At 44.1% G+C, this 24,636-nt stretch overlaps 2 protein-coding genes across 2 annotated transcripts; both read left to right on the top strand.

The window, feature by feature from the left end:
• The first annotated feature begins 1,340 nt into the window (after positions 1-1,340).
• Positions 1,341-6,597, top strand: LOC136452034 (uncharacterized). Its single transcript, XM_066452696.1, has 4 exons — positions 1,341-1,805; positions 5,055-5,138; positions 5,213-5,302; positions 6,266-6,597. Exons 1-4 carry the CDS (start codon positions 1,380-1,382, stop codon positions 6,548-6,550), a joined length of 885 nt encoding a protein of 294 aa, XP_066308793.1. The 5' UTR covers positions 1,341-1,379; the 3' UTR covers positions 6,551-6,597.
• A 6,163-nt stretch (positions 6,598-12,760) lies between these two features.
• LOC136452033 (polygalacturonase At1g48100-like) lies at positions 12,761-15,109 on the top strand. Its single transcript, XM_066452695.1, has 3 exons — positions 12,761-13,568; positions 13,718-13,927; positions 14,057-15,109. Exons 1-3 carry the CDS (start codon positions 13,098-13,100, stop codon positions 14,849-14,851), a joined length of 1,476 nt encoding a protein of 491 aa, XP_066308792.1. The 5' UTR covers positions 12,761-13,097; the 3' UTR covers positions 14,852-15,109.
• Positions 15,110-24,636: the final 9,527 nt, after the last annotated feature.

Here is a 24,636-nt window from a genome sequence, read left to right as displayed (position 1 = left end):
CGTTCGTTTTACCTTCCTGACTGGTTATAAGCGGTTTTGTCTTTTTCTTTTTTATTTATTTCGGCTGAATCTTTGAAACATGATAATAAATCATAGAAAAAAATTATAAAATAGAAAATTCAATTTTATTGGACTCCACATGAGTAAATCTACACAGTGAACATATAATATGGTATGATTTAGTACAATTTTTTTGTTGTAGCTTTAGATCTATGCTTTTTTATAATTAATTTATAGCTGCAGTTTTTATAGTCTAATTGTGGTGAAATTTTTATGGAGGAATAATTGTTGTATGCTTAATCTGTAGTAAAAATTTTATTCTCATTAGCCTTAGCTATAGGTTCATTGCAAAATAGAAAAGCGTAAGGCTGATTCCGGCCACGGACGGCCATCATCCGTCCTTGTCCACTCACCTCTCTCCGTTGTGAGCATTCTGTCTTGTGTTCTCTTCTCCAAGACTTGATCCAACACATTCTTCACTCTTTTTTTTTTTTTAATATAGGATTACGACTATGCGTTGCAACAGGACCCGACCGGCCACGTTAGTGCTAGCCGAGCGGCAAACAAAGTCAAATTCAACATACACACATGTCAATGGTTTTTCTATCGCGGTTCTGATTGCAATAAAATTTGAGTATTCCTGTTCGAACAAAATAGCACTAACATTCTCATATAGCCTACCGGAAATCCAAATTTCTATTTAACATGAAACCTGAGGCTCATATATAAGTGGAAAACTCTTTTTCCTTTTTTTATTATTTTTGGTTTTTTAAGCATCATCAGTATCTAATTTATAGAAAAAAATATTCACAATACATATATTAAAAGGTCGATTCATCCAAGACCGATACATCGTTCTCCAGTGGTATGGAACTATGGATCCACACTGAGACTATTCCTTCTTCATTGCTCTTGTTTCTTTCCTTCACATAAACACTAGGAGCTGGGATTGAGAACAGTTGCAGAAGTGTTTTTTTTTCTCTCGATTTTTTCCAAAAACTCTGAATTGGGAGTATCTTTAACTCAGTGTGATTTATCCGGTTTTTATATGGTGTCAAATCAGCAAAATCACCATCCAAACTACCTAAGATATATATATATATATATATATATATATATATATATATATATATATATATATATATATATATATATATATATATATATATATAACTCTTTTAAAAGTTGAGGGTAATAGAAAACTGATTTTGTAGAGAAGCAGAATTGAGGGCAGAATTGATCGACCACAAGCAGAATTGAGGGCAGAATTGTTGGAGGAGGCAAATTGGATGTTTTTCCCAAACAAATGAACCCTAAGACCCCAGCCCCGGCCCACCCGAACCGGAGAGGAACCCAACCCATAAGCAACACCGCTAGCCATGTGGCGCCGCGCCTCCCGCCTCCTCCTCCTCCGCACCACCGCCGCCATCCCCACCCGCCGCCTCCTGCCTCCACATCCGCCGCTACCCCTCGCCCCATGGGTGGCCTCCGCATCCTCATCCTACGCCACAGCCGCCGCAGCCGCGGCGGCCGTGGCGGCAGTATCGGCGCCCGCGGCGAGGGCGCCGCGGACGGTGGGGACCCTGCTGCGGCTCAACGACCTGCGTGACAACCCGGGCGCGCGGAAGCAGAAGACGCGCAAGGGACGCGGGATCGGCTCCGGCAAGGGCAAGACGGCGGGCCGCGGCCACAAGGGGCAGAAAGCGCGCGGCACCGCTAGGTTCGGCTTCGAGGGTGGCCAGACGCCGCTCCGCCGCCGCCTGCCCCGCCGGGGATTCAAGAACCCCTTCTCACTCACATTTCAGGTCCGTCCCATTCCTGCAGCATCTCCTGCTTAATTACCCCCCTTTCATTTCCCCTCTCCTCGCATCAGGTGTTCGGCCCCGTCCTCATCGCTGGCTATTCTTGTCTTCTTGATGACATATGGGCATTTTCATTCCTTGTTTCCAATCAGTATATCGATGTGTTCTTGTTATTTCCTCAAACGGTGCTTGATCGAAAACGCTACTTACTTGTATGATACAAAATGCTACTGATTTCTTTGATATAAAAAATGACGCTTTATTGAAAAATGCTGCATAGTAAGTTGGCTTGCACATGAGATGGTCAATCTGCGCCCTGGGTTGGCTTAGTTTCATTTCTCATCTTATATGCTCACCGAATGAAGGTTTTGTTATCTTCCTAGATGTTGCTATTTACAATTTACAATATATGTGAAAAAAAATAGCAAAGCTTTTTAATCCCAAGCAATCTGGGGTAGGTTTTAGATATTGCTATTAGACGAAGAATTTTTCACAGTGCACATCGGTAGAGTGGCGGGCTTGGTGCAAGCGGTAGAGTCTTACCGCCTGTGACCGGAAGGTCCCGGGTTCAAGTCGCGGTCTCCTCGCATTGCACAGGCGAGGGTAAGGCTTGCCATTAACACCCTTCTCCAGACCCCGCACAGCACAGAGCGGGAGCTCTCTGCACTGGGTACGCCCTTTTTTATTAGACGAAGAAAATTTTTGAATTTAGCCTATTATCGGCCAGTTTCCTGAACCCTTTTTATTTGACCTATTTGTGATTAAAGGTCTCAAAAGTAGCATTTATTGACTGTTTAATATGAACCATTGAAAAAGGGCTTTCTCAGTGCTGAAAGGTCCTATACAAGGAGGGTCTGGTCAAGGGATTTTAGGCTGCCTTAACCTTGCCTATTTTGCATGGAGACTATTTGAACCTAGTACCTCTAGCATAGAAAAGTGGCGAGACTTGACCACTGTGATAGGCCTGACCTTCGATGTGCACTGTGAAAAATGCTTAGAATTGTGGTTTGGTTTATGTTGGTTCATGTGGATGCCATTTTTACATCATTTGTTGGGATAGTGCTACCTCACCTGCCATGGGCCAATTTTGTTAAATGATTTTGGGATCTTTAGTAGAATTATTATTCCTAAAGAAAGCAGAATGAGCTTAAAAGAAGAAACATGGCAACAAAAGTTTGCAGTTTGATCTATATGGTACAAACACTGCTGCAATGTTGTTTCTGCAACACCATCCTGTCATAAATGCGTTGCAGAGATGTAGGTGGATGAAAAATCAACGAAACCTAAACATGCTGAAATAACCAAAGTATGCTGTAACCATAGTTATTAAGGCATCGCCTAGGCGACGACTTGGCGTCCAGGCGATTTTTGAAGCTGGGCGTCGGGCTCGCCACGACCTTCGGTCGTATGGCGTCGCCTTGCGTCAGAAGGCGTCGCCGCGATTGGGCGTCCAGGCGGACGCCGTGCAAGAGCAGATGCGCGCGCAGGGGACGGGAAACGGAGAGAAAGAGGCGCGCGCGGGGAAAGAGACGCGCGCGGGAAGGAGAGTTGCGCGCGCGGGGGAAAGGGAAGAGGCCGCGTGGGGGAAAGGAAAGAGGACGCGCGGAGGAAAGGAAAGAGGCCGCGCGAACCTGGACTCCCTGCCGGCGGCGCGTTGCCTCCTTCCATCAATCTGCGAATCCTCCCTCTTCTTCGACGACTCCTCCCTGATTCGTGCCTCCCCATCCGCTGGCCTGGAAGCCCACGTCACACAGGTATGAGGAGCCGTTCCTGATTCGTGCCTCTCCGTCCTCTTCCTCTTTCGATGTCCCTTCCTACTCTCCTGCACCTCTGCTGTGTTCTACTCTCCTCTGCTTGCTCTGTTCTACTCTCCTCTGCTTCTTGTGCTTAGATGCGCCTCTGCTCAGTTCTACTCTGAGCCTCTGCTCTGCTTCTTGTTGCTTGCACCAGAATTGGCTCCAGAACTGGCAGCAGAAAGGTATGTATAAGTGTATGTTTGTGCTGTCCTATGGAAGGTTGGTGTATGTGTATGGCGTGGCGTCGCCTCGCCGCGCGCCTAATTCGCCGTCTGGAAGGGGGTGGAGCGCCGCACCTCGCCTTACCGCCTTAAAAACTATGGCTGTAACTTTGCTCTTCTTCCTTAGTTTGGTTTCAAATTCGACAGACAGTATGATTGAATAAGCATGCTGTTGTAGGGCCCTAGTTTTGAATTAATGCAGTTGACATAATTATTTGCATTAATGAATTTACTTGCCAATGTTTATGTGAACCGTTTGCGCAGTTGGACTAATTGAATGTGTGTTGTAGGTTAGTTTCGAGGTAGAGTATGCTTTCTTATCACCGTGGTGAACACGCACAAAAGAAGAAGAGAGAAAATGATGTAACAAGAATTCAAGAAGCATGATTACATCTCTATGCTTCTATTCAATATAGCCTTCTTGATCCATAGTTTGCTTTAGACTTTGGCTTCATTTGGATACATGGTGGGTATGGATTGCTTAATAAGAAGGGATAAATTAGTGTGGGGATAGAAAAACATAAATATTTTTAGCCCTATGCTATTGGTTGGAAAATTTTGGTGAGCTTGGATTATTACTGCATTGGCCAAAATTTCCCTTCATCATATCATAGCTCTCCTAACCTGGTCCAACATAGATGACATTGATTGGAGCAGTGGTACTGTTTGATGCGCATTTTGTGCCATGTCAACACCAGTTGTGACATGTGTCAGCGCATATATTCTGATATGAAGGGTAGATGTGATGGAGAATAGTTGAGAAGATATTTGCATTTGGAGGATGAATATTGTTAAGAAAGTTGATTGTATTGAAGCTCAGATGCCACATGTATAAGTTATTTAAGTAAATCATTGACTAAATGTACAGAACTACAAATGCCATTAACACAGACATTATACACTACTATCCTTGGCATTCATGCTCCCTCCGAGAAGCAAACGCAAGGACCAAGGAGTTTTAGAAAGCATAATGAGTAGGTCATTGAATTATCCTCATGGTGTGCAACTATTGAAATATAAATCAATGAGCAAACAATTTTCTTCAACACTACACTTAAAAAGGGATACTGCCTTCAGGAACTGTTTTGGTTGTATATGGTATGAATATATTGAGCAAATTGTGAATATTACTGATCCATCCTCATTCATGACTTGAACCTCCTCGAAGTTTGAATTGTTTTCTGTTATAGCTGGTATTTCAATATTTGATGTTATTATTGTTTCTTTCTAATCAGCCCTGTGGACTGGGGAAAATTGCAAAGCTAATCAATGCTGGGAAGATTGATTCCTCTGAATTGATCACCATGAAGACACTAAAGGTACATAGAATTATTTCTTGAACAATACTGTTCTTTTGTTTAATGACATCAACCTCTGTATTCCACTTTGGCAGGAAACAGGTGCCATTGGGAAGCAAATAAAGGATGGAATTCGTTTAATGGGCCGTGGAGCAGAAGAAATCAAATGGCCTATTCACCTTGAGGTAAACATGATCTCCATTCAAAAAAGTATTTCTACTGAAAGCAAGTGTGGAATTCACCCTATAGGCCCTGTTTGGAGATAAAGTATTTTTTGGAGTATCAGATAAATACTATGGTTTTGCAAAATAGGAGCACTTTGGTTTTCAAAAGCTGCTCGGTGTTTCGATACAACAAGCCTAGTTTCTAAAACCATGGTTTTGTCAAAACAGTAGTCTTTTTGGAGTTCTAGAAACAACACTCTTGACCTCTTTTTTCTAAACCATGGTTGGATTACAAAACCACAGTTTCATGATGCCACAGTTTTCTAAAACTACGTCATCCAAACAGGCCTAGTTCTTATTTCCTTGCAATCCATCTTGTCAGGAGTAATATGCTTGTCTTTAATGTTCAAAAAACGAACTTCTGGCTCTTGCCTAGAAAAATTATGTTCTGCTTCTTGGTTCATGTGATGATTGAAGCTTCAAACATGCAATTGGACATCTACTAAAAAAACGAATTTGTTTTTTGTTAAACTTATATCTCCACATCACCATATGATCTATTATCCTGTCCATAATCTGTAATCATGCTGAGTACAGATAATGGCTTTTGTTTCAAGAAGGTGATTTGGAATTCAATTTCCTTGCAATCCATATGCGGCAGCACAAACTTAATGCATAGACATGAACATTTGAGTACTGATTAGTCTCTTGGTAGAGATGATTAGGTATTTTAGCTTATGAATATTTGTTATCTTTACCTATCATTATCATTTGGTATGGGCCCAGCTATCAACTAATACTAGATGATCTTTTTTTTTTTTTGAACACAATACTAAATGATCTTGAATTGGAAGATGTAGGCAACTGAAAAGGCAAAATGATGAATCTTCTTTCAGTAGTCTTCTGATACCATTTGTGGTTGCTTTCATCATTTCGCAAGTGGAGATATCCATTCTCAAACAGCAGATGCACTGAATATTGTAGGTGTCAAGGGCAACTGCAAGGGCCAAAGCTGCCGTGGAAGCTGCTGGTGGGACAGTAAGGCTGGTGTATTACAACAAACTTGGATTCCGGGCGCTCCTGAAACCCGAGTGGTTTGAGAAGAAGGGCCGCCTGTTACCAAAAGCAGCAAGGCCTCCGCCCAAGCAACGAGACAAGGTTGATAGCATTGGCCGCCTGCCGGCACCGACAAAGCCACTCCCCTTCACTCCAGAGGAGCTGGAATTTGCAGCCAAGCGCGATGCCGCCCGTGGGAGTGTGACCGCATAAGATGGGAGCACGTTGGCAGCACCTTTTTTTTTTTCTGTTCTACACACGAAAGAAAGCATGCCCCACTGAATGTGCATCACATTAGCTTTAGCAGGGCATGTATTATATCTTTCTTTTCCCGCAAGGAATGGGCTGTTATAAATTGAAGATCCATTCCTTGGAATGAGGCGTGGCTGTAGTTTGTGAACTTACCGGGTTTGGATTGACTAATGCCGTTTTTCTGAATAGGTTCATGTATGGTGTTATTTTACTTGCCATCTGTTGATCCTGGATTGACAGTTAAGGAATGCTGTTTTTTTCTGAAATAGGCTCATGTATGTTGTCTTACTGCCCACCTTTTTATCTGTATTTCTCGTTCCAGAATTTGTATCACTTGTTTACCATGGGACGAGCAACAAGTGGGCACCTCCCATGGGCCAAGTTTTCCTAACTATTTACCTTGGGACGAGCAAGAACGAATTCAAGTGGCGGACCTGTTAAACCATGAATCACTAAACAGATGAACAGAAGGCAGAGCTTTTTAAATATGCTTCATTTTTTGGTTTATTCATCTCTGCTGGTAGAGTGCTGCTGATCACAAATTCACATGTGGTCTGACCATGCCATCTATAACTGGCAGTAGTCATGAGTTGGCCGCTTACCGACTCAAAACACTACTAGTAGATGAGACTGTGCATTCATAGCCAATCATGCGTCTTCTTCACGAGGCGTGTTGTCTAAATTATACAACAAGTATATAGGAAAGCATCTCGATCTGTTACCGTGTATCGGTGTATGTATGCGATGAACACATGCAGATGCAGCGTTGTTGATTTATCACCTCGGACTGACACTCTGACAGTGAGAAACGAAGAGGCAATCACCTGCTAGCTTGAACCTGGCAAACTAGGATTGGCTGCATCATGTGCTTTAGACAAACTGCTGACAAGCATTAATCAACTCTTGATTAAAAAGCATAAATATTCAATGATGCATACTCTACTACTCCCGTTTCGAAGAGCAGCCTGAAGACAAATTTTGTTGCAAAGCCGAAGCCAATGTACTATAGAGCAGTGCCGGTGACTCCTAATTCATTTTGGCAGGTGGAAAAAAAAGGTTTCTATGAACAGTACTGCCACAGCGCGCTGCGGAGGAGCAGCCGGAGCCACAAGAACGGAGGAGAAGCCAGAGCCACAAGAAAGTCTGCCAGATTACTAAACACACCCTAAGTGTGCTTAAAAGATATATCACAGCCAATAATATGAGGCAGATGCTGTTCATGGGGCTTGCTGTTGGCATTTGCAGATTTCTTTATGCTTTCACCGGACTCCCCCTGTTTTGTTTTGATCTGCTTTTGCTGCATCCACTCAGACCCCGGAGTGTGGCACATACGAACTTGGGATGATCACTATAGCGCTATAAAATACTGAGTTTAGCCATGGCTGCTTTCAGTTAAGAGAGTTTAACCGTCAAAAAAAGATAAGCACTACCGTGTTCCTTCGACTGTTTCCCGTTTCAGTGCCAATTTTCTCACTTCTGCCTTTTGTCAAGGAGTCCTTGTACACGTATCAAGGATAACCAGGCCAGGCACCAGCTTCTTGATGGTTTCTTCAATCACTCAATCAAAGAAAAACACCTGCAAAAACGGACACCTGTCCGAAACTAATGCCAGGCCAGGCCACCGAGTTATCTAAAAATTTAACCGCGCCCCTTCTACGGGGTGGTATAGAGAATGGAGCCAGAGTGATGAGCCTGATCGGCAGGCCGTAAACGATCGTGGATTATTTACTGCTGGCTGGTTTGGTCCGAGAGAAAAATACTGTTCCAGCTTATAATCCACGATCGGTAGCACAGCATTCCGGTTTTTATACAGTAACCATTCAGTTCACGGTCCCATAAATATAAGCATGTAAAATCATCATGGGTAGATAGATGGAGATCCGAACAAGACCAGATCATTACCGTCAACCCGCAGAGGTACTGCATGTTTGCTGCCGAATAACACAACCGGGCCGACAACGTTGCGCAGACAAGTATGGAGTAACACATAGACATGGTTTATTACAATTTAGCATTTGCAGGTTTAATTATTTACGCTAGCTCTCACCAAATCGTTGGGCCGCAATGTGCGCTCTATCCTTTTGTTAGTTCCCAAAAAATCCATCCACTCAAAGTGTGGCACAAACTTACTGGATCATCTTTATGAGTAGGCATATATAAGCAGTTTGTTTAGTTTAAAAATATGGCCTAGCAAAAGGAGTAGAGAGAGTTCCTTTGTCAGAGAAAGAACACAAGATCAGTGCTACCTTAGCAATTCTGAATGTCTGCTTGCAGTTAAATATAGTGCTGTGTTCTGCCTAATATATACTTCCAAATTTAGATTTTTATTAACTCAGTTGTTTGTCATTTGGTGAGCTAAATCATTACATGTTTCCCAGTTTGCTCATCTGTCAGACTGTCACAGTTATCATGTCACTGCCAAAGCTGAATGCACTAGCTCCTTCCAACCAAATTTGGTGTTGCCAAAAGTTACAGTTCCCGGCTACTAATGCCATGACCATGAAGCAAGGGATCGTCCAAGACCAGGAATTTAAGTGCAGTAGAAAACTGCCGCCGCGCATATAGCTGGCACCACATTTGGTGAGGCCTGAGGGTGACATATAACATCCGACGAAGAATTTCTGTCCTAGTCCTGCATACAATAGAGGCATCGAGTTCCTTAATTGTTTCAGTAACGTCGATCCTTCTAAGTAGGCAGTAGGCTGTAAATGATTATTGCTCTCCCGGCACCACCAGCAAGAGATGGCTCGAGCTGATGCATAGTCTCTCCAATCAGATAACGAAAACAATTGCAGATTAACCGATTGACTGCAGGCCTTAAACTAATCTCCAGCTAACGCTATCATGCTAGCATGATACACCACTCTACTAGCAGTAGTGCATCATTTTGCTAGCTAGGTTAGATAGCTAGAGTACTAGCTAGCTCCCCTCTACTACCGACCTGCAAACCCTGAGTGCATGCAACACCACATGCGTCAATGGCGAAACAGTACGCTGCTGCTACTAATGCACTTGTTTAGGCGCCAAATGGACCACTCCAGCACCATCGACTCCATCTTGTGGCCGTCAAATTTACCGCAATCAAAAACACGTACGCACACGTATGTAGTCGGTCGCGCAATTCGCGAGCTTTCAACCACATTGTGCGTGCACTACTACACAATTGGACATCGCTGCCAGCCTCATCACTGTCGGATTTTAAAAAGCCGACAGTGATAGCCCATCACTGTCGGTTTTTGGTTAAAACCGACAGTCATAGGATCAACCGACACTGATATTCGGATATTCACTGTCAGTTCATATCACTGTCGGTTTTAGCCAAGAACCGACAGTGATATTGGGTCATCACTGTCGGTTTTAGCTAAGAACCGACACTGATACTATCACTGTCGGTTCGTGGCTTGAACCGACAGTGATATGCTGCAAGAAAACTTCATAAGTTTCTCATATGATGTCCGATGAAGATGAACTTTATATCAAAGTTGTAGTACTTGACGAGACCTACAACTTTGTTGTTTAAACTTTTTTAATTTGAGATCATTTGTATGTTCAAATATTTTCATTTGAAATAATCTATCTAACGAAAATTACGTTTGATTTCTAAAATTTAAAATTTAAATTTTTCAAACGGCCTTGGATGGAGAAACGCTCAAAACTAAAGTTGTGGATCTCGAAAAGTTATGCAACTTTGTAGTTGAAAACTTTTTCATTTGAGATCATTTACTACTTGAAAATACTGTTTAAAATTAAATTTTGAAATTATTGAAGAATTCTGATTTCTCTTTTTAATCTCTGGCTAAAACTAGTAACTAGTTTTTCTCCCTCATACTAACTTCAAATTTGATGTTTTTTCCCTAGAAATTTCTAAAATAATGCCCTATCAATTTATTGTGATCTTACCGCTATTATTTTATCCATCTTTTCATGTGACTGTGTTTTATCTATTTGAATTATGAATTTCAAAAAATGACAACTTCAAATGTCATTTTGGAACACTAAATGATTTCAGCTGAAAAAGTGATGAACATAGAAGTTGTAGAACTTATCAAGATCTACAACTTTTATTTTGGTCATTTCTTTATCCAATAAAGTAGTAGTAATATTGTTCACAAAATTTACATATCTCTCTTATAGAGGGATGTGTAACATTTGTGAAAAATGTTACTACCACTATGTTGGATGAATAAATGATCAAATGACCAAAATAAAAATTGTAGATCTTAGAAAGTTATGAAACCCTGTAGTTAATAACTTTTTGATTTGAAATCTTCTTCTCAAGGAAAATTACTTTTGAATTTCTAAAATTTGAAATTTAAATTTTATAAACTACCTTGGGTGGAGAAACTACGAAAATTAAAGTTGTAGATCCCAAAAAGTTATGAAACTTTGTAGTTGACAACTTTTTGATTTAAAATCATCTTCTCAAGGAAAACTACGTTTGAATTTTAAAAATTTTAAAATTTGAATTTTTTAAATGACCTTGGATAGACGAACAGCAAAAACGAAAGTTGTAGATCTAAAAAAGTTATGAAACTTTGTAGTTGATAACTTTTTTATTTGAAATCATCTTGTCATGGAAAAATACGTTTGAATTTCTCAAATTTGAAATTCAAATTTTGTAAACGACCTCGGATGGAGAAACTACCAAAATAAAAGTTGTAGATCTCGAAATGTTATAAAACTTTATAGTTGACAACTTTTTCATTTGAATTCGTTTAGGGTCCCAAATACTTATTTCAAAATCAGATGAACATAAAATGGCTAGGACGAAAACCTCGTTTGGACACAAACAGCTTGCAGGTGGAGTGGTTAGGGGCCGAAGACGCGAAGCAGGAGATCAAGGGTTCGAGCACCAGTGGTCGTGAAGTGCACGAAAAATCGTATGACTTGTGACTTGCGACGCGCGACCGTGTGGCTGTTTGGGGCCTCTCCCGGTATTAAAAAAAATCCTATTTTTTCAATGAATTTTTTAGCTTTCCTATAAACCACATCACTGTCAGTTCACATCAGTATCGGTTTATAAGAACCGACAGTGATGTCAAACCCCCCATTACTACCGATATGCCACTATCGATTTAAAATCCGACAGTGAAGGAGTTTTTTTTGAACCGACGGCAAGATATGGAATAGTGGTGCCTCCATGGCGGTCCATGGCCACCGCCCCTAGAGCTCTCAATGCAATCGATCGGGTTAATCCACTTCTTCCTAGTAAATATATATATAAAAGTAGCACTAGTATATGTATATATATATAAAAAGCGCCACCTGACGAGTAACTTTGCCGAGAGAGCGAGCTCCCTCTAGTCTCGCTCGCATCAGCAGCAGCAGCAGCAATCTATGACCACGAGAGTGCACGCATGGAGCTCGCCCAATCACGCACGCCGGCCACGAGCTGAGGTCCATGTCCGGCCATCGACTTCTCGTAGACGACCAGTTCTTCCTTTTGATCGATCAATGAAGCAACAATAATATAGTGCGTGGCCTCGGCCTGAAGAAGGAAGATCGATCTGGGTCCAACTTGTCCGATCCGATGCATGCATGCATGCCTCGGAAGCGATCGGGGGCAAACAACGCGCGTAGGGGTGTAGGCAACTACACATACACATCAAGAAACGTGACGCAGCGGCAACGGCGGCGGCGGCAGCGACATACACAGCATGCACGAGCCGGCCGGCCGGGAGTGGTATACGTAGAACCTAGCTAGCAGAAACGATCAAACAGGCACTAGTGACTGATGCATAGCTTGAATATTCCTAGCGATCGGGCCGGCGACGACCATTCCAAACGGGAGGGACTTCATCGTCTCGTCTTCTCGGCGCCGGTCCCCTTTAGTTCTTCTTTTGGCAATCTTTCTCCTCGTGGCCGTGCATGCCCGCGCGCTGGTGCACCAGCGCACGCACGCTCGGCCACATTGCGCTGAAAAGCTAGGGGGCCGGCCGTGGTCCGTGGCCACCGGTGGCCCGCTCGGTCGGTCGGTCGCCGCCATTAGAAAAACCGGGACGCCCTTCGGCGCGGATGGCCACGAGCAGCCACATAACAAGCCTCTGATGAGGCCTCCACTACCACTCCCACCACCACCGCCCTCCTCCTGCTCCTCCTCCTGTTCTCTGTTCCCGCGCACGGCGCCCGTGCTCGCTCTCGGCCTCTCGCTCGCGCCACCTATAAATCCGTGCGCTCGCACTCGCCACCGTCTCCAACCCAACCACTGCAGCCGACTGCCCCGCCTCACCTCACCTACAGCACCAGCAGTCTAGCTAGCTAGCTCGTTTCGTCTGCTAAAGCTTGCTAGATCCCCGCGACAGCGACCGCGCACGCCGTGGCACACTCGCTGCCCTGTCTAGGCCCGCGTGTATATAAGCACGCCTAGGGACCCAAGCAAGATTCACCATTCCGGCCGCTCACTGCAATTGCAATTGCAATCTCACTCTCATTCTCATCTATTAGCGACCCAAGATCCAGAGTTTAGCTCCTCAGCTACATAATTCGATCGCCTTTGGTAATTAATACAATGGAGTTCACCGCCAGGACCGCCATTGCTCTGCTTCTTTCTCTCGCCGTCTCCTCGAGCTTCCTCTGCGGTGGGGTCCAGGGCAGCCGCCACCACCACCACCACACGAAGCACGCTCCGGGCCCGAAGAGCGGGAGGCGGCAGAATGCGCCTCCTCCGCACGCGCGGCCCGTCTCTCCCCCGGCCCCGCCTCCGTCGTCGTCGGGGTCGGGCGGCTACCCGACGCCTGGCGCCGCGCCGGAGCCAGCACCGGCACCCGCGGCGGGCGCGGCCGGCTCCGTGTACGACGTCGTCAAGGACTTCGGCGCCGTCGGGGACGGCGTGACGGACGACACCGACGCCATCAAGACCGCGTGGGACACCGCGTGCCAGGACGACGGGGACAGCGTCGTGCTCGCCGCCGCCGGCTACTCGTTCCTCGTGCACTCCACCGTCTTCACCGGCCCGTGCCAGGGGAGCGTCACGATTCAGGTTGGCAGCCGACGCCCGCCGCCGTGGAGAAATTAAAAATGCGGACTTGATGATCTTGACTTTGCGCCACGTACTACTACCGCTGGTACGGCATCGTTCAGACTGCTTGCTGATCCCAATGGCGTTCTGTCGTCTGTGTGTTCGTGCAGCTCGACGGGACGATCGTGGCGCCGAGCGACCCCGACATGTGGCTGGGCAGCAAGCGCAACTGGCTGCTGTTCTACCAGGCCCACGGCATGTCGCTGCAGGGCGCCGGCCTCATCGACGGCAAGGGCCAGAAGTGGTGGGAGCTCCCCTGCAAGTCTCAGAAGGGCCATGGCGGATCAAGCGGCCACGGTGCATCCTGTGACAGCCCAGTGGTAAGTGGCCTAACTAACGACTATAACCGCATTATAACGGCCACTTGGGCCTGTCGTCAGTCAATGCAAGTACTAGCTAGTCTGATGGACTGACGACGTTGATCTCTCATGCTCATGGTGACCGGGCAGGCGCTCAGGTTTTTCATGACCAACAACGTAACGGTGCAAGGCCTCAAGGTGCAGAACAGCTCAGAGTTCCACATCCGGTTCGACAACTGCCACGGCGTTGTCGCCAGCGGCCTGTCCATCCGCTCCCCGGCGCTGAGCCCCAACACCGACGGCATCCACGTCGAGAACAGCAGGGACGTGCTCATCACCAACACCGCCGTCTCCAACGGCGACGACTGCGTCTCCATCGGCGCCGGCACCCTCAACATGCACGTCGAGAACGTCACCTGCGGGCCCGGCGGCCACGGCATCAGCATCGGGAGCCTGGGCAAGCAGGGCTCGCGGGCGTGCGTGGCCAACGTCACCGTGCGCAACGCCGTGATCCGCCACTCGGACAACGGCGTCCGGATCAAGACGTGGCAGGGCGGCTCCGGCGCCGTGTCCTCCGTCTCCTTCGAGAACGTGCGCATGGACGCCGTGCGCAACCCCATCATCATCGACCAGTACTACTGCCTCTCCAAGAGCTGCGAGAACGCCACCTCCGCCGTCTTCGTCAACGGCGTCTCCTACGCCGGCATCCGGGGCACCTACGACGCGCGCACGCCGCCCATCCACTTCGGATGCAGCGACGCCGTGCCGTGCACCAACATCACGCTCTCCGACGTCGAGCTGCTCCCCGCGACCGGCGAGACCATCGACGACCCCTTCTGCTGGAACGTGTACGGCAGCGCCGCCACGCCCACGGTGCCGCCGGTGCCGTGCCTCATGGAAGGCGTGCCCAGCAGGAACGATAACAGCAGCCTCAAATGCTACTAGATAGCAGCTAGCTAGTGATCGATGGACGTCCTACACTACACATGCATCGTTCCGGCCTGCTGCTACTTGTTTATTAGAAGGAAGAAGGCAAAGGAACAGAGAAAAGTAATTAAGATTAGTGCAGATAAAAGGAGTATAACGCGCGATTACTTATGTATGTATAGAAAAAAAAGATGGAAAATGTAATAGTATATTGTAGTAACAAACAAGTGAATTGTGTGTGTGTGAGAGAGAATTATACATGTAGCATTACCGGAATATATACAGGGTTTTCAAATTCGGTATTCTCGAACATTTTCGGTCACTCCAGAAATTACCGAAATTCGTGAACTTTCGGCGAACTTTCATCGAATTTTTTGGAGACTTCAACAAGAAGTATAATTTTCATAAATATTTAGATCTTGAAAAAATATTGGCACGGTTTATGACTATACATCTATTGAGCAGAGCAATAGAAAATATGAGTCTAGAGTTATACTTTTACAATAAAGCACATGCATTAGTGTAATAAGATTTTTTGATTTTTTTACTTTTTTGTGCCACCCCTGAAATTACTGAAATTTCACAAAATTTTGGTGAAATTTCTCTGAAATTTTGAACTATAAATATACATAGTATGCAGAATGTGTTGGAGCCATGCAATGCACATATATGAGTAGTATATATTGGAGCCATGCAATGCATGGCTAGTGTGTTTTTACCGTGATGACTCAAGTTTCTGTAGCGGTAACTTGAGTCATCACGTATAGGAGTAACATATAAAACACTCCCTGTCGGCATGCATGTTTCACCTGAAACACCATCTTAGCTTTGAAATAGTGTTTTTATTTTTCTCTGCTCATAGCTCACCGGCCTTGCATTGTACTACCTCCAAGTGCTTAGCAACAAGAAAAATAACACATTTGCCCCCATGGCATCACTGACGTCTTCATAGTGCAAGCAACAAGGACAGAAGTTATTCTGACTTTAAGTATTTTTATTTATACTCAGATTAGAAACATGAGTTTTTTGTGTGTGCTCCAATGCAAGCAACTCCACCACATTATATGGTGAAGCAGGTAGAAATATATCATGTATGGATATCACATTATATATGGCAACCAATAGGTAGTAGAGGTAATGGATACGTACATGATGATGAGCTCAAATAAAGTTGATTCAAAAGATTCGCATGTACTATAAAGCTGCCATTGAATGTGAGGCAGAAAAATAAACACAAAGTGTAAAGACCACAAACTCTCTCTCTCTCTCTCTCTCTCTCTCTCTCTCTCTCTCTCTCTCTCTCTCTCTCTCTCTCTCTCGATCAGGGCCCTGCATGCATTGCCTGTTGCAACGCATGCCACATTGCTATAGACACAACTTTCTGTCCTAATGGTGCCGTACGCAACTAGGTCTCAACAACGCACAAACGGGATCGGAGAATAATCATGTCCTGAGCCTGGCCCTCGACAGCTTGAAACGGTGGTGCACTTAATAACAAATAAACATAAATATCTACAGTGTTCAAGCAGTGACTAAACTGTTATCGAAGCACAGCCTTGTTTTTACCAGCAGCTAGGAATGAAGGAACAGCAAATAAACTAAAAAGGTGTGGACTCCATCAGATCGATTGTGGAGATGGGCCAAGAAAACCATTGCAAGCCGCACCTAACCAATCACGAAATATATACCTGCCCAACCAACATACGCATGATCCGCTGTTTTCAGCAGCAAAAAGTTGCAAAACAAAGTGAAGAAGGCCGCCTCGTTCGCTAAGAGGAATTCTGGAAGAATCTGGATGAATATGTGAGAGGAAAACACTGTTTCGGATAAAAAAAAGAAGCGAATCAAGCCGGGTTTAAGAACACGCGAACGGAGCCAAGGGCGCTTGGCAGATAGATCATAGTACATGCCATGCGTAATAATAATAATAATAATAATAATATAAAGTTGAATTGAACAAATAATAAGACCCTAGATCTCAGCACGAGGAGAAACGGCACAGAGAGGCATGATTGGCTTCATAATTGGCTGGGTTTTCCGGTTGGTAACCCTAGCGAAGTACAGGGTGTCGCACGATCGATCAGTCATCTCCGTCCAATGCAATTAGGTAGCGGAAAAGAGGTACGTACGTGAAGGCTGGAGATGACTAAGAGTTGGCCACGGAACAGTTAGAAACAGTACGTACCTTTCGGCTAAAACAATCGTGGATTATAAATCAGAAATACTGCTGACTGATTTGGTGTAAGAGAAAAACACTTGCAGCATATAATCCACGATCGTATAAGCCGAAACGAATAGGCTAAAGGTTACCTATACAGCAGTACTTACCACTCCAGTTCGATCGCAGCCACCAGTGCGTGCTACACGTGAGCAAAGATGAAAAAATGCAATTATAGCACAATGTCATAGTCCCGTATCTTAATTCTTAAGTTCAATCAATTTATATATAAAAAAAGTATCAATATTTATGATATCAAATACATATTATTAAATTATTTTGGAGCAATAAAATATAAATAGTATTTACTAAAAATTTAGTTAAACATGAACTACTTTTGCTAACACGCAACTCGTTGTTGCATTTTTTTCTAGAGGGAGGGAATATAGTACTACAATACTTCCCGTCCTAGGGTACGTACAAGGTACCAGTAGTATCGATCAATTGTCATAATTGAAGAGTGTTTTTTACCGAATACATCATTGACCGGTGTCCATCAGCAAAGTACCAATATTGAAGAGTGTCCTACGCCAATTTTAGTCTAAATTTATATACAATATAATAAATTTTATTATGTATATCTAATATATAATATCTTATATCTAGATGCATAATAAAAACTAAATGTCTATAAGACCAAAACGATCTATAATTTGACACCGAGGGTAGTAGTGGTACATACTGTAGTAGTCTGCCGCAAATGGAGTCCACAAGTTGCGGGGAGGTACAAATTAAGGGGGTGTTCAAATCCGGGGGCTAAAGTTTAGCGGTGTCACATCAGCTCTTATTTGTGGGTGTGACATGAGAGTGTTCGGATAGTAATAATAAAATAAATTACACAAGTCTTCAGTAATCCGTGACACGAATTTATTAAGCCTAATTAATTCATCATTAGCATATGTTTACTGTAGCGTACATTGTCAAATCATGGACTAGTTAGGCTTAAAAAATTCGTCTCGCAAATTAGTCTCTATCTATGTATTTAGTTTCATGATTAGTCTATATTTAATACTCTATACATATGTCTAAATATCTGATATGACAAAGACTAAGGTTTAGGAGGAAGAAACAAACGTGGCCTGAAACACCCTGGCCATTTATGTGCCCAGGCTATCTATCCAGGGGTCGGTAGTACAGTAGTAACATGACCGGCCGACAATGCCATATGCGACAAGGCATCCAGATGTTGGTATACGCTGTTGCCACCACTCCTGCCATTCTAGTTGTTCCTATATAATAATGCATGCACGGTAAGTTCTGGTAAGTTCCAGCGCAGCCTGACACGTACGATGACATGGATGGATGCATCCTGCACTGCACGACGAGTAGACTGGGCCCGTTTGGCCGGGCTCCCGCGTACTCAGCTCTTATACTGTAGCTGGAGTCGGAGGAGAAAAACAAGCTTCCTCCCCTCAGAACGGCTTTGTGAGAGAAAAAAAATGAAGAGAGAGAAAACCGGATCCGATGAACAGTATCATACATGATGTGAAACAGTGTCACAGCGGAGGGAGCCGGAGCCGCCGGAGCTGCACCAAAGAAGGCCTAGGTTGTCGCAGGTAGTATTAATTAGCATCAGCGTGGTAGTCGGCAGCGTTGATGCGGCGAGCACTCTTGGAAGCCCGGAAGACGCCCCGGTCCGCAGGCAACCTCGCAGCGCCACTAGCTCCAACAGCATAATGCGTGGGCGGGGCGGAGGCCGACCCCACCCACCCCCACCCATCCACGTAGGTCTGTTCGTATGTGCTATTTAACCGACTTTAATCTGTATTAGTCAGCAGAAGCCGATTTAATACGGGCCCAACAGAGCCCATGCAGGACTCCCTCGGCTCGGTTGAGGCCGTCGCACTCATCACCGCCCACGCGCACAATGGTGGCGGCTCCCCTGCCGTGCCGTGCCGACCGGCAGCGTGCGCGTAAACCCGATGTAGTGTAGCGCCGCCGCCGCATCGCATAGTGGGTGGACGGGTCGGTGCACGCACACGCATGCCGCGCGCGGCGAGTCCACAAAAGCGCGCGCGGCCGCGGTCTGACGTCGCTGCTCTGCCACGACCAGTCGACCACTAACGCGCGCGCGCGGCCACGCACTACGTAGCAGCCCACCTACCGGCGGACTCCACGCAGCCTCAATACATTATACTACTATATATATATAAATACTACTCCTGCCTGCGCCGCAGTGCCGCCAACTCTCTGCATTCTCGCATGATCCATCTCATAGCAACAGCACCGATCATATCGCATCAGTCGACGCCCAGCTAATTAAGCCTTCAGGCCAGCTGCAGTAGTGCCGCGCGTGCATGTACGTGTCATTGCTTTCCGTCTCTCTGCAAATAGTTAGCGCTACTGAGTGAGTGTCGATCGATCTGCTCAGTTTTTGTTCGGACTAGATCATACATGCATATCGATCCATGTTCTTCTATATATCTGCTTCTTCATTCCAACCCTGAATGCTGGTATATATGGTCCACAAGCTGCAGTTTGCATCAACTGTGTGTGCCTCTCTGCTGAATGGCTCAATTATTGGCCAACCTCTTCGTCGCTGGCATATAGGTAATAGGTGTGTGCGTCTCTTGCATGCCAGCAGAAATGCAGATGTGTACATGCATTATTTCCTTGCTTCAGCTGTATGTAATGACTCAAAGCACGCGCTTTGCAGCTGCCAGCAAGCTTTATTTGCTTCGCGAGCTTAGCTTCCAGCTATCTGCTAAGCTGAGTGGTGGTCATAGTTTTCATTCTTTTCTTCTTCTTTTTTTTTCTCTCTCTCTCTCTCTCTCGCTTTTGCATTGTTTACCACCTTTAACCTCGCGCTTTTTTCAATTTTCTTTTGGTCCCCTCTAGTAGGGATGAAGCTAGAGATCTATATAGCCTATAGCTACCATGATGGATCAAAAATCCTAACTCTGCTAGATAGATTCATAGATATCATGCATGACTGCATGTCGTCGTCCTTTGTCCCTGGTAGAAATCGACCCAACATTTCTTTGGATTTTATTAGTTGCCCTAGCTAGTTGGCCTGGCAAGGCAAGCAAGGACATCCATTTGCATTCGTCCCGCACAAGGCCTTGTTTGAACGTGCATGTATCTAGAGTGTACATGTGGATTGTTTGAAGTAGATACATACGCATTCGAGCAAGGCCTAAAGCTACCTAGCATTAGCAACACACATGAATTTACATATGCTGTGTCTCTGTCTCTCTATTTATAAGATGATGATTCATACAGACAAAATCCATTTACTGTCTCTCGTTCCCTTTGTGAGTGGTGAATGGTGATTTCTATCTGCCTTTTGCTAATATATAATACAACAATAAGTTGTGTGCGACCAAATTGCACTAGATAACTAAAGGTAATATAAATATAAATGCTGGATCGAAGAACCTTTTAACCTGTCAATCTGCTGCCCGTCTGATTGCCGGCAGTATGTATGTGTAGATGAGCTGTTTCTTGCATTCTGATCCAATCAAAATCCGATTAGCAAGTCTCTGTGAAGCTAGCTAGAAATGCAATGCCCACTATAAAGCACAAACACGAAGTAAAATAACTACGTACGGCAATCAACTTGTGCTGGACTACATTAATTTGTTCTGTTATTCTATCACTCTACTGATAGAATTTTTATAGTATCATCTAGCTATAGATCTAGCATATATACTAGTATTTGGGATAAACAGCAAATTCTAGAACATGAACTAGTATGTGATTTAGAGACAGGGTGAGAAAGAGAGAGGGGTTGCGAAGGTGCAAACCATCGGCCGCCTTCGTAGAAGACGAGCTGGCCATGAAGTCGCTTGTCGGTGGCGTGGTGAAGCCCGGCGGTGAAGACGCTGTCACGGTGGCGGCGGTGGCCGGTGGCGAAGCTTCCCGTCGCTGGCAACGCCCCCTCTCTAAATCGGCTAGGGTTTAGAAACCGTAGGTGGGATGTCTGGCGGCTCCGGTGAACCTCGTGCCTTGTGCCTCGGCCCCCACCTCCCTTTTTATGGCGCTGTACAACGGGGCCCACCAACCATGGAGCGGTTGGGCGCCCCCGATCAGGGCGCGGATCCAAGGGCCTAATTGGCCGGGTGGAGATCAATATAACATTCTCCCCCTTGATCTCACCTTATGGCTTAAATTAACTTACTTACTTTGTCTTGTTCCCATTCCATCACAGATCAGTGCATAGAGCGTGTCTCATCGTCACGGTCAGTTACCATTAGATTGAACAACTACAATGCACCTCTCTGTTTTGAAAAAGATTCTCAACTAGGCCCTTATTATATCCAGGAATCATAGGCTTTCCCTTAAACCCATGTCGGCTAAGTGTTCTCTGAGCACGTTGGGTGGTAAGCCTTTTGTAAGCGGATCCACAAGCATATTTTCTATTCTTATATGCTCAAGACTAATTATATGATCCCGGACTTTGTCTTTCACAACATAATACTTTATGTCAATGTGTTTGGTAGCACCACTTGACTTATTGTTTGAGTATAACATACTGCTGGATTATTATCGCAGTATAACTTGAGTGGTTTATGTATGTCGTCTACCACTTTTAACCCGGGTATGAATTTCTTCAGCCAATTCACCTGCCCGTGGCCTCATAACATGCTACAAACTCGGCATACATTGTGGACAATGTTGTGACGGTTTTCTTTGAGCTTTTCCATGATATAGCTCCTCCTGCTAGAGTGAATATGTATCCTAACGTGGATTTTCTGTCATCTCGCGCATAATCAAAATCTGTATACCCCTCTATGTGCATTGAATCAGATCTTCTGTACGTTAGCATGAGACCCTTCGTACCTTGTAGGTAACACAAAACTTTCTTTACTAATTTCTAGTGTTCTATTCCTGGATTACTCTGAAATCTACCAAGTAACCCGGTAACAAAAGCTAAGTCAGGGCGAGTACAAACTTGAGCATACTGTAAACTTCCGACAGTTGAACTATATGGAACCACTTTCATTTGATCGATCTCATATTGGTTCCTGTGATATTGAAATTCCCCATATCTGTCGCCCTTGACTATGGGACCAGGTGAAGACTTATAATTTTACATACTGTATTTCTTTAGAACTTTTTCTAAGTATGCCTTTTGTGATAATCCTAAAACCCTCTTTTCTCTATCTCGGTGAATCTCTATTCCTAGGACGAACGAAGCTTTACCGAGATCCTTCATATCAAACTTCGAGGACAAAAACTTCTTTTTTTCTAGTAGTAGATTAACATCACTGCTAGCGAGCAAGATGTCATCCACATACAAGACTAGGAAAATATATTTTCCATTCTTGAACTTTGCGTAAACGCAATTGTCCTCTACATTTTCTTGAAACCCAAAATTTCTTATTGTACTATCAAACTTCAAATACCACTGTCTTGAAGCTTGTTTTAATCTGTAAATGGATTTCTTCAGGCGGCACCCCATACGTTCTTTTCCTTCCACTACAAAATATTTCAGTTGTGCCATGTAACTATTTTCCTCTATATCCCCGTTTAGAAACACCGTCTTTACATCCATCTGATGTAATTCTAAATCGTAATGTGCTACAAGCGCCATTATGATTCTAAAAGAATCATTACATGAGACTGGAGAAAATGTCTCATTATAATCTATACCTTCTCTTTGTATGAAGTCTTTCACCACAAGTTGCGCTTTGAATCTTTCTATATTCCCTTTGGAGTCATGTTTGGTTTTGTAGACCTATTTACAGCCTACTGTCTTAGCTCCTTTAGGAATTATTTCTAAGTTCTAAACACCGTTGGTTTTCATTGATTTCATTTCATCTTCTATGGCTTCAAGCCACTTGGATGAGTAAGCGCTTCTCATAGCTTCTTCAAATGAGGTGGGATCACCCTCCATTTGAAATTACTCACATTCATAAACTTCATAGTCATCAGGAATGACTGATCTCCTAACTCTTTGAGATCTTCTAGGGGCCTCGTTAGATGACGCTTGTTCTATATGAGACTGTTGTTGCTCTCCCTCATGAGTGACAATGGGTACTAGGGGATCCTGAAGGACGGGTTACTCATGTTCATTCATTGTTGCCATAGGAGAACTAACAACAGGTGTTGTTACTACAGTGTCTTGCACTATTGGTACATCAACAACAGGTAACGTGAAGAATGGCTCCTGAACCATAGGAGTGGGCACGTATACCTGCTTCTCTTCAAAACTAATTTCTCGTGCTACCATGCTCCCCCTGATCATATCATCCTCTAAGAAGATAGCATATCTTGTTTCTACAAACTTTGTTTGTGTGTTAGGACAATAGAAGAGATAACCTTTTAATTTTTCTGGATAGCCAATGAAATGACAACTGACTATCTTGGAGTTTAGTTTCCCTATGTTTGGGTTAAAAACTTTTGCCTCAGCTGGATAACCCCACACACGTAAATAGTTAAATGAGGGTTCATTTCCTATCCACAACTCATACGATGTTTTGGGCACCGACTTGCTTGGCACTCGATTAAGAATATGAATGGTGGTTTTTAACGCCTCCATCCATAAACTTATCAGTAGGGTAGAGTAACTTATCATGCTTCTCACCATATCCATTAAGGTACGGTTGCGCCTTTTAGCTACTCCATTCTACTGAGGCTCGCCTGGTGTAGAATACTGGGCAACTATGTCATTTTCCTATAAGAACTTTGCAAAAGGTCCAGGAACATGGCCATATGGGGTGTGTCGACCATAGTACTCTCCCCCACGGTCAGATCTTACTACCTTAATCTTTAAGTTGTGCTAATTTTCAACTTCAGCCTTAAATATCTTAAATTTATTTAATGCTTCCGTTCTTTCCTTAATTGGATAAATATAGCCAAAACGAGAATAATCATCTGTGAATGTTATAAATGAATCATAACCATCCACACTCTTCACAGGAAAAGGACCATAGATGTCTGTGTGAACTATTTCTAAAATTCCTGCGCTTCGTTTGGCATCTTTCTTTATTTTCTTAACGTACTTTCCTTTTATGCAATCTATGCATTGTTCTAAATCTAAAAATTCTAAAGGCAACAGAATTGATTTCTTAATCAATCGCTCTATCCTCTCCCTCGAAATATGGCCTAAATGATAGTGCTATAATTCCGAAGATACATCATGCACTCTCTTTCGCTTATTTGTTGCATTCATAGATGAGAAAACATTCTTATTTTCAGCGCCCACAGCATTCACATTCTTAGAAAGTGATAATAAATAAAACTTGTCTTGTCGGAAGGCAAGACCAACACACTTATTATTATACACAATCTGACATTTGCCATTACCAAAATGACAATCATAACCATCATTGTCAAGTCATGAGACACTTATCAAGTTTCTACGCAAAGAGGGTACATAAAGAATATCTAAAAGCTAAAGTCTAAATCCATCATCTAATTTTAGAGAGAGATCTCCAATGGCTTAAACTCCATTTGCTACTTTAATCCTTCTTTCTCCTCTTTGTAGGGTTCTCCTCGTACTGCATCCCTGTAATGAATTTGCAACATGAATAGTTGCACCTGAATCAATCCACCAAGTAGATTTTGCATAACTTAAATACAAGGATTCATCTATGAATGTAATGAAATCCTCACCTCTCTTCAAAAGGCTCTTCAGGAA

The sequence above is a fragment of the Miscanthus floridulus genome, chromosome 5 (assembly GCF_019320115.1).
Source record: "Miscanthus floridulus cultivar M001 chromosome 5, ASM1932011v1, whole genome shotgun sequence".
Lineage (NCBI taxonomy): Eukaryota > Viridiplantae > Streptophyta > Magnoliopsida > Poales > Poaceae > Miscanthus > Miscanthus floridulus.
The sequence above is the reverse complement of the archived record's forward strand: the minus strand, read 5'-3'. Positions and strand labels throughout refer to the sequence as shown.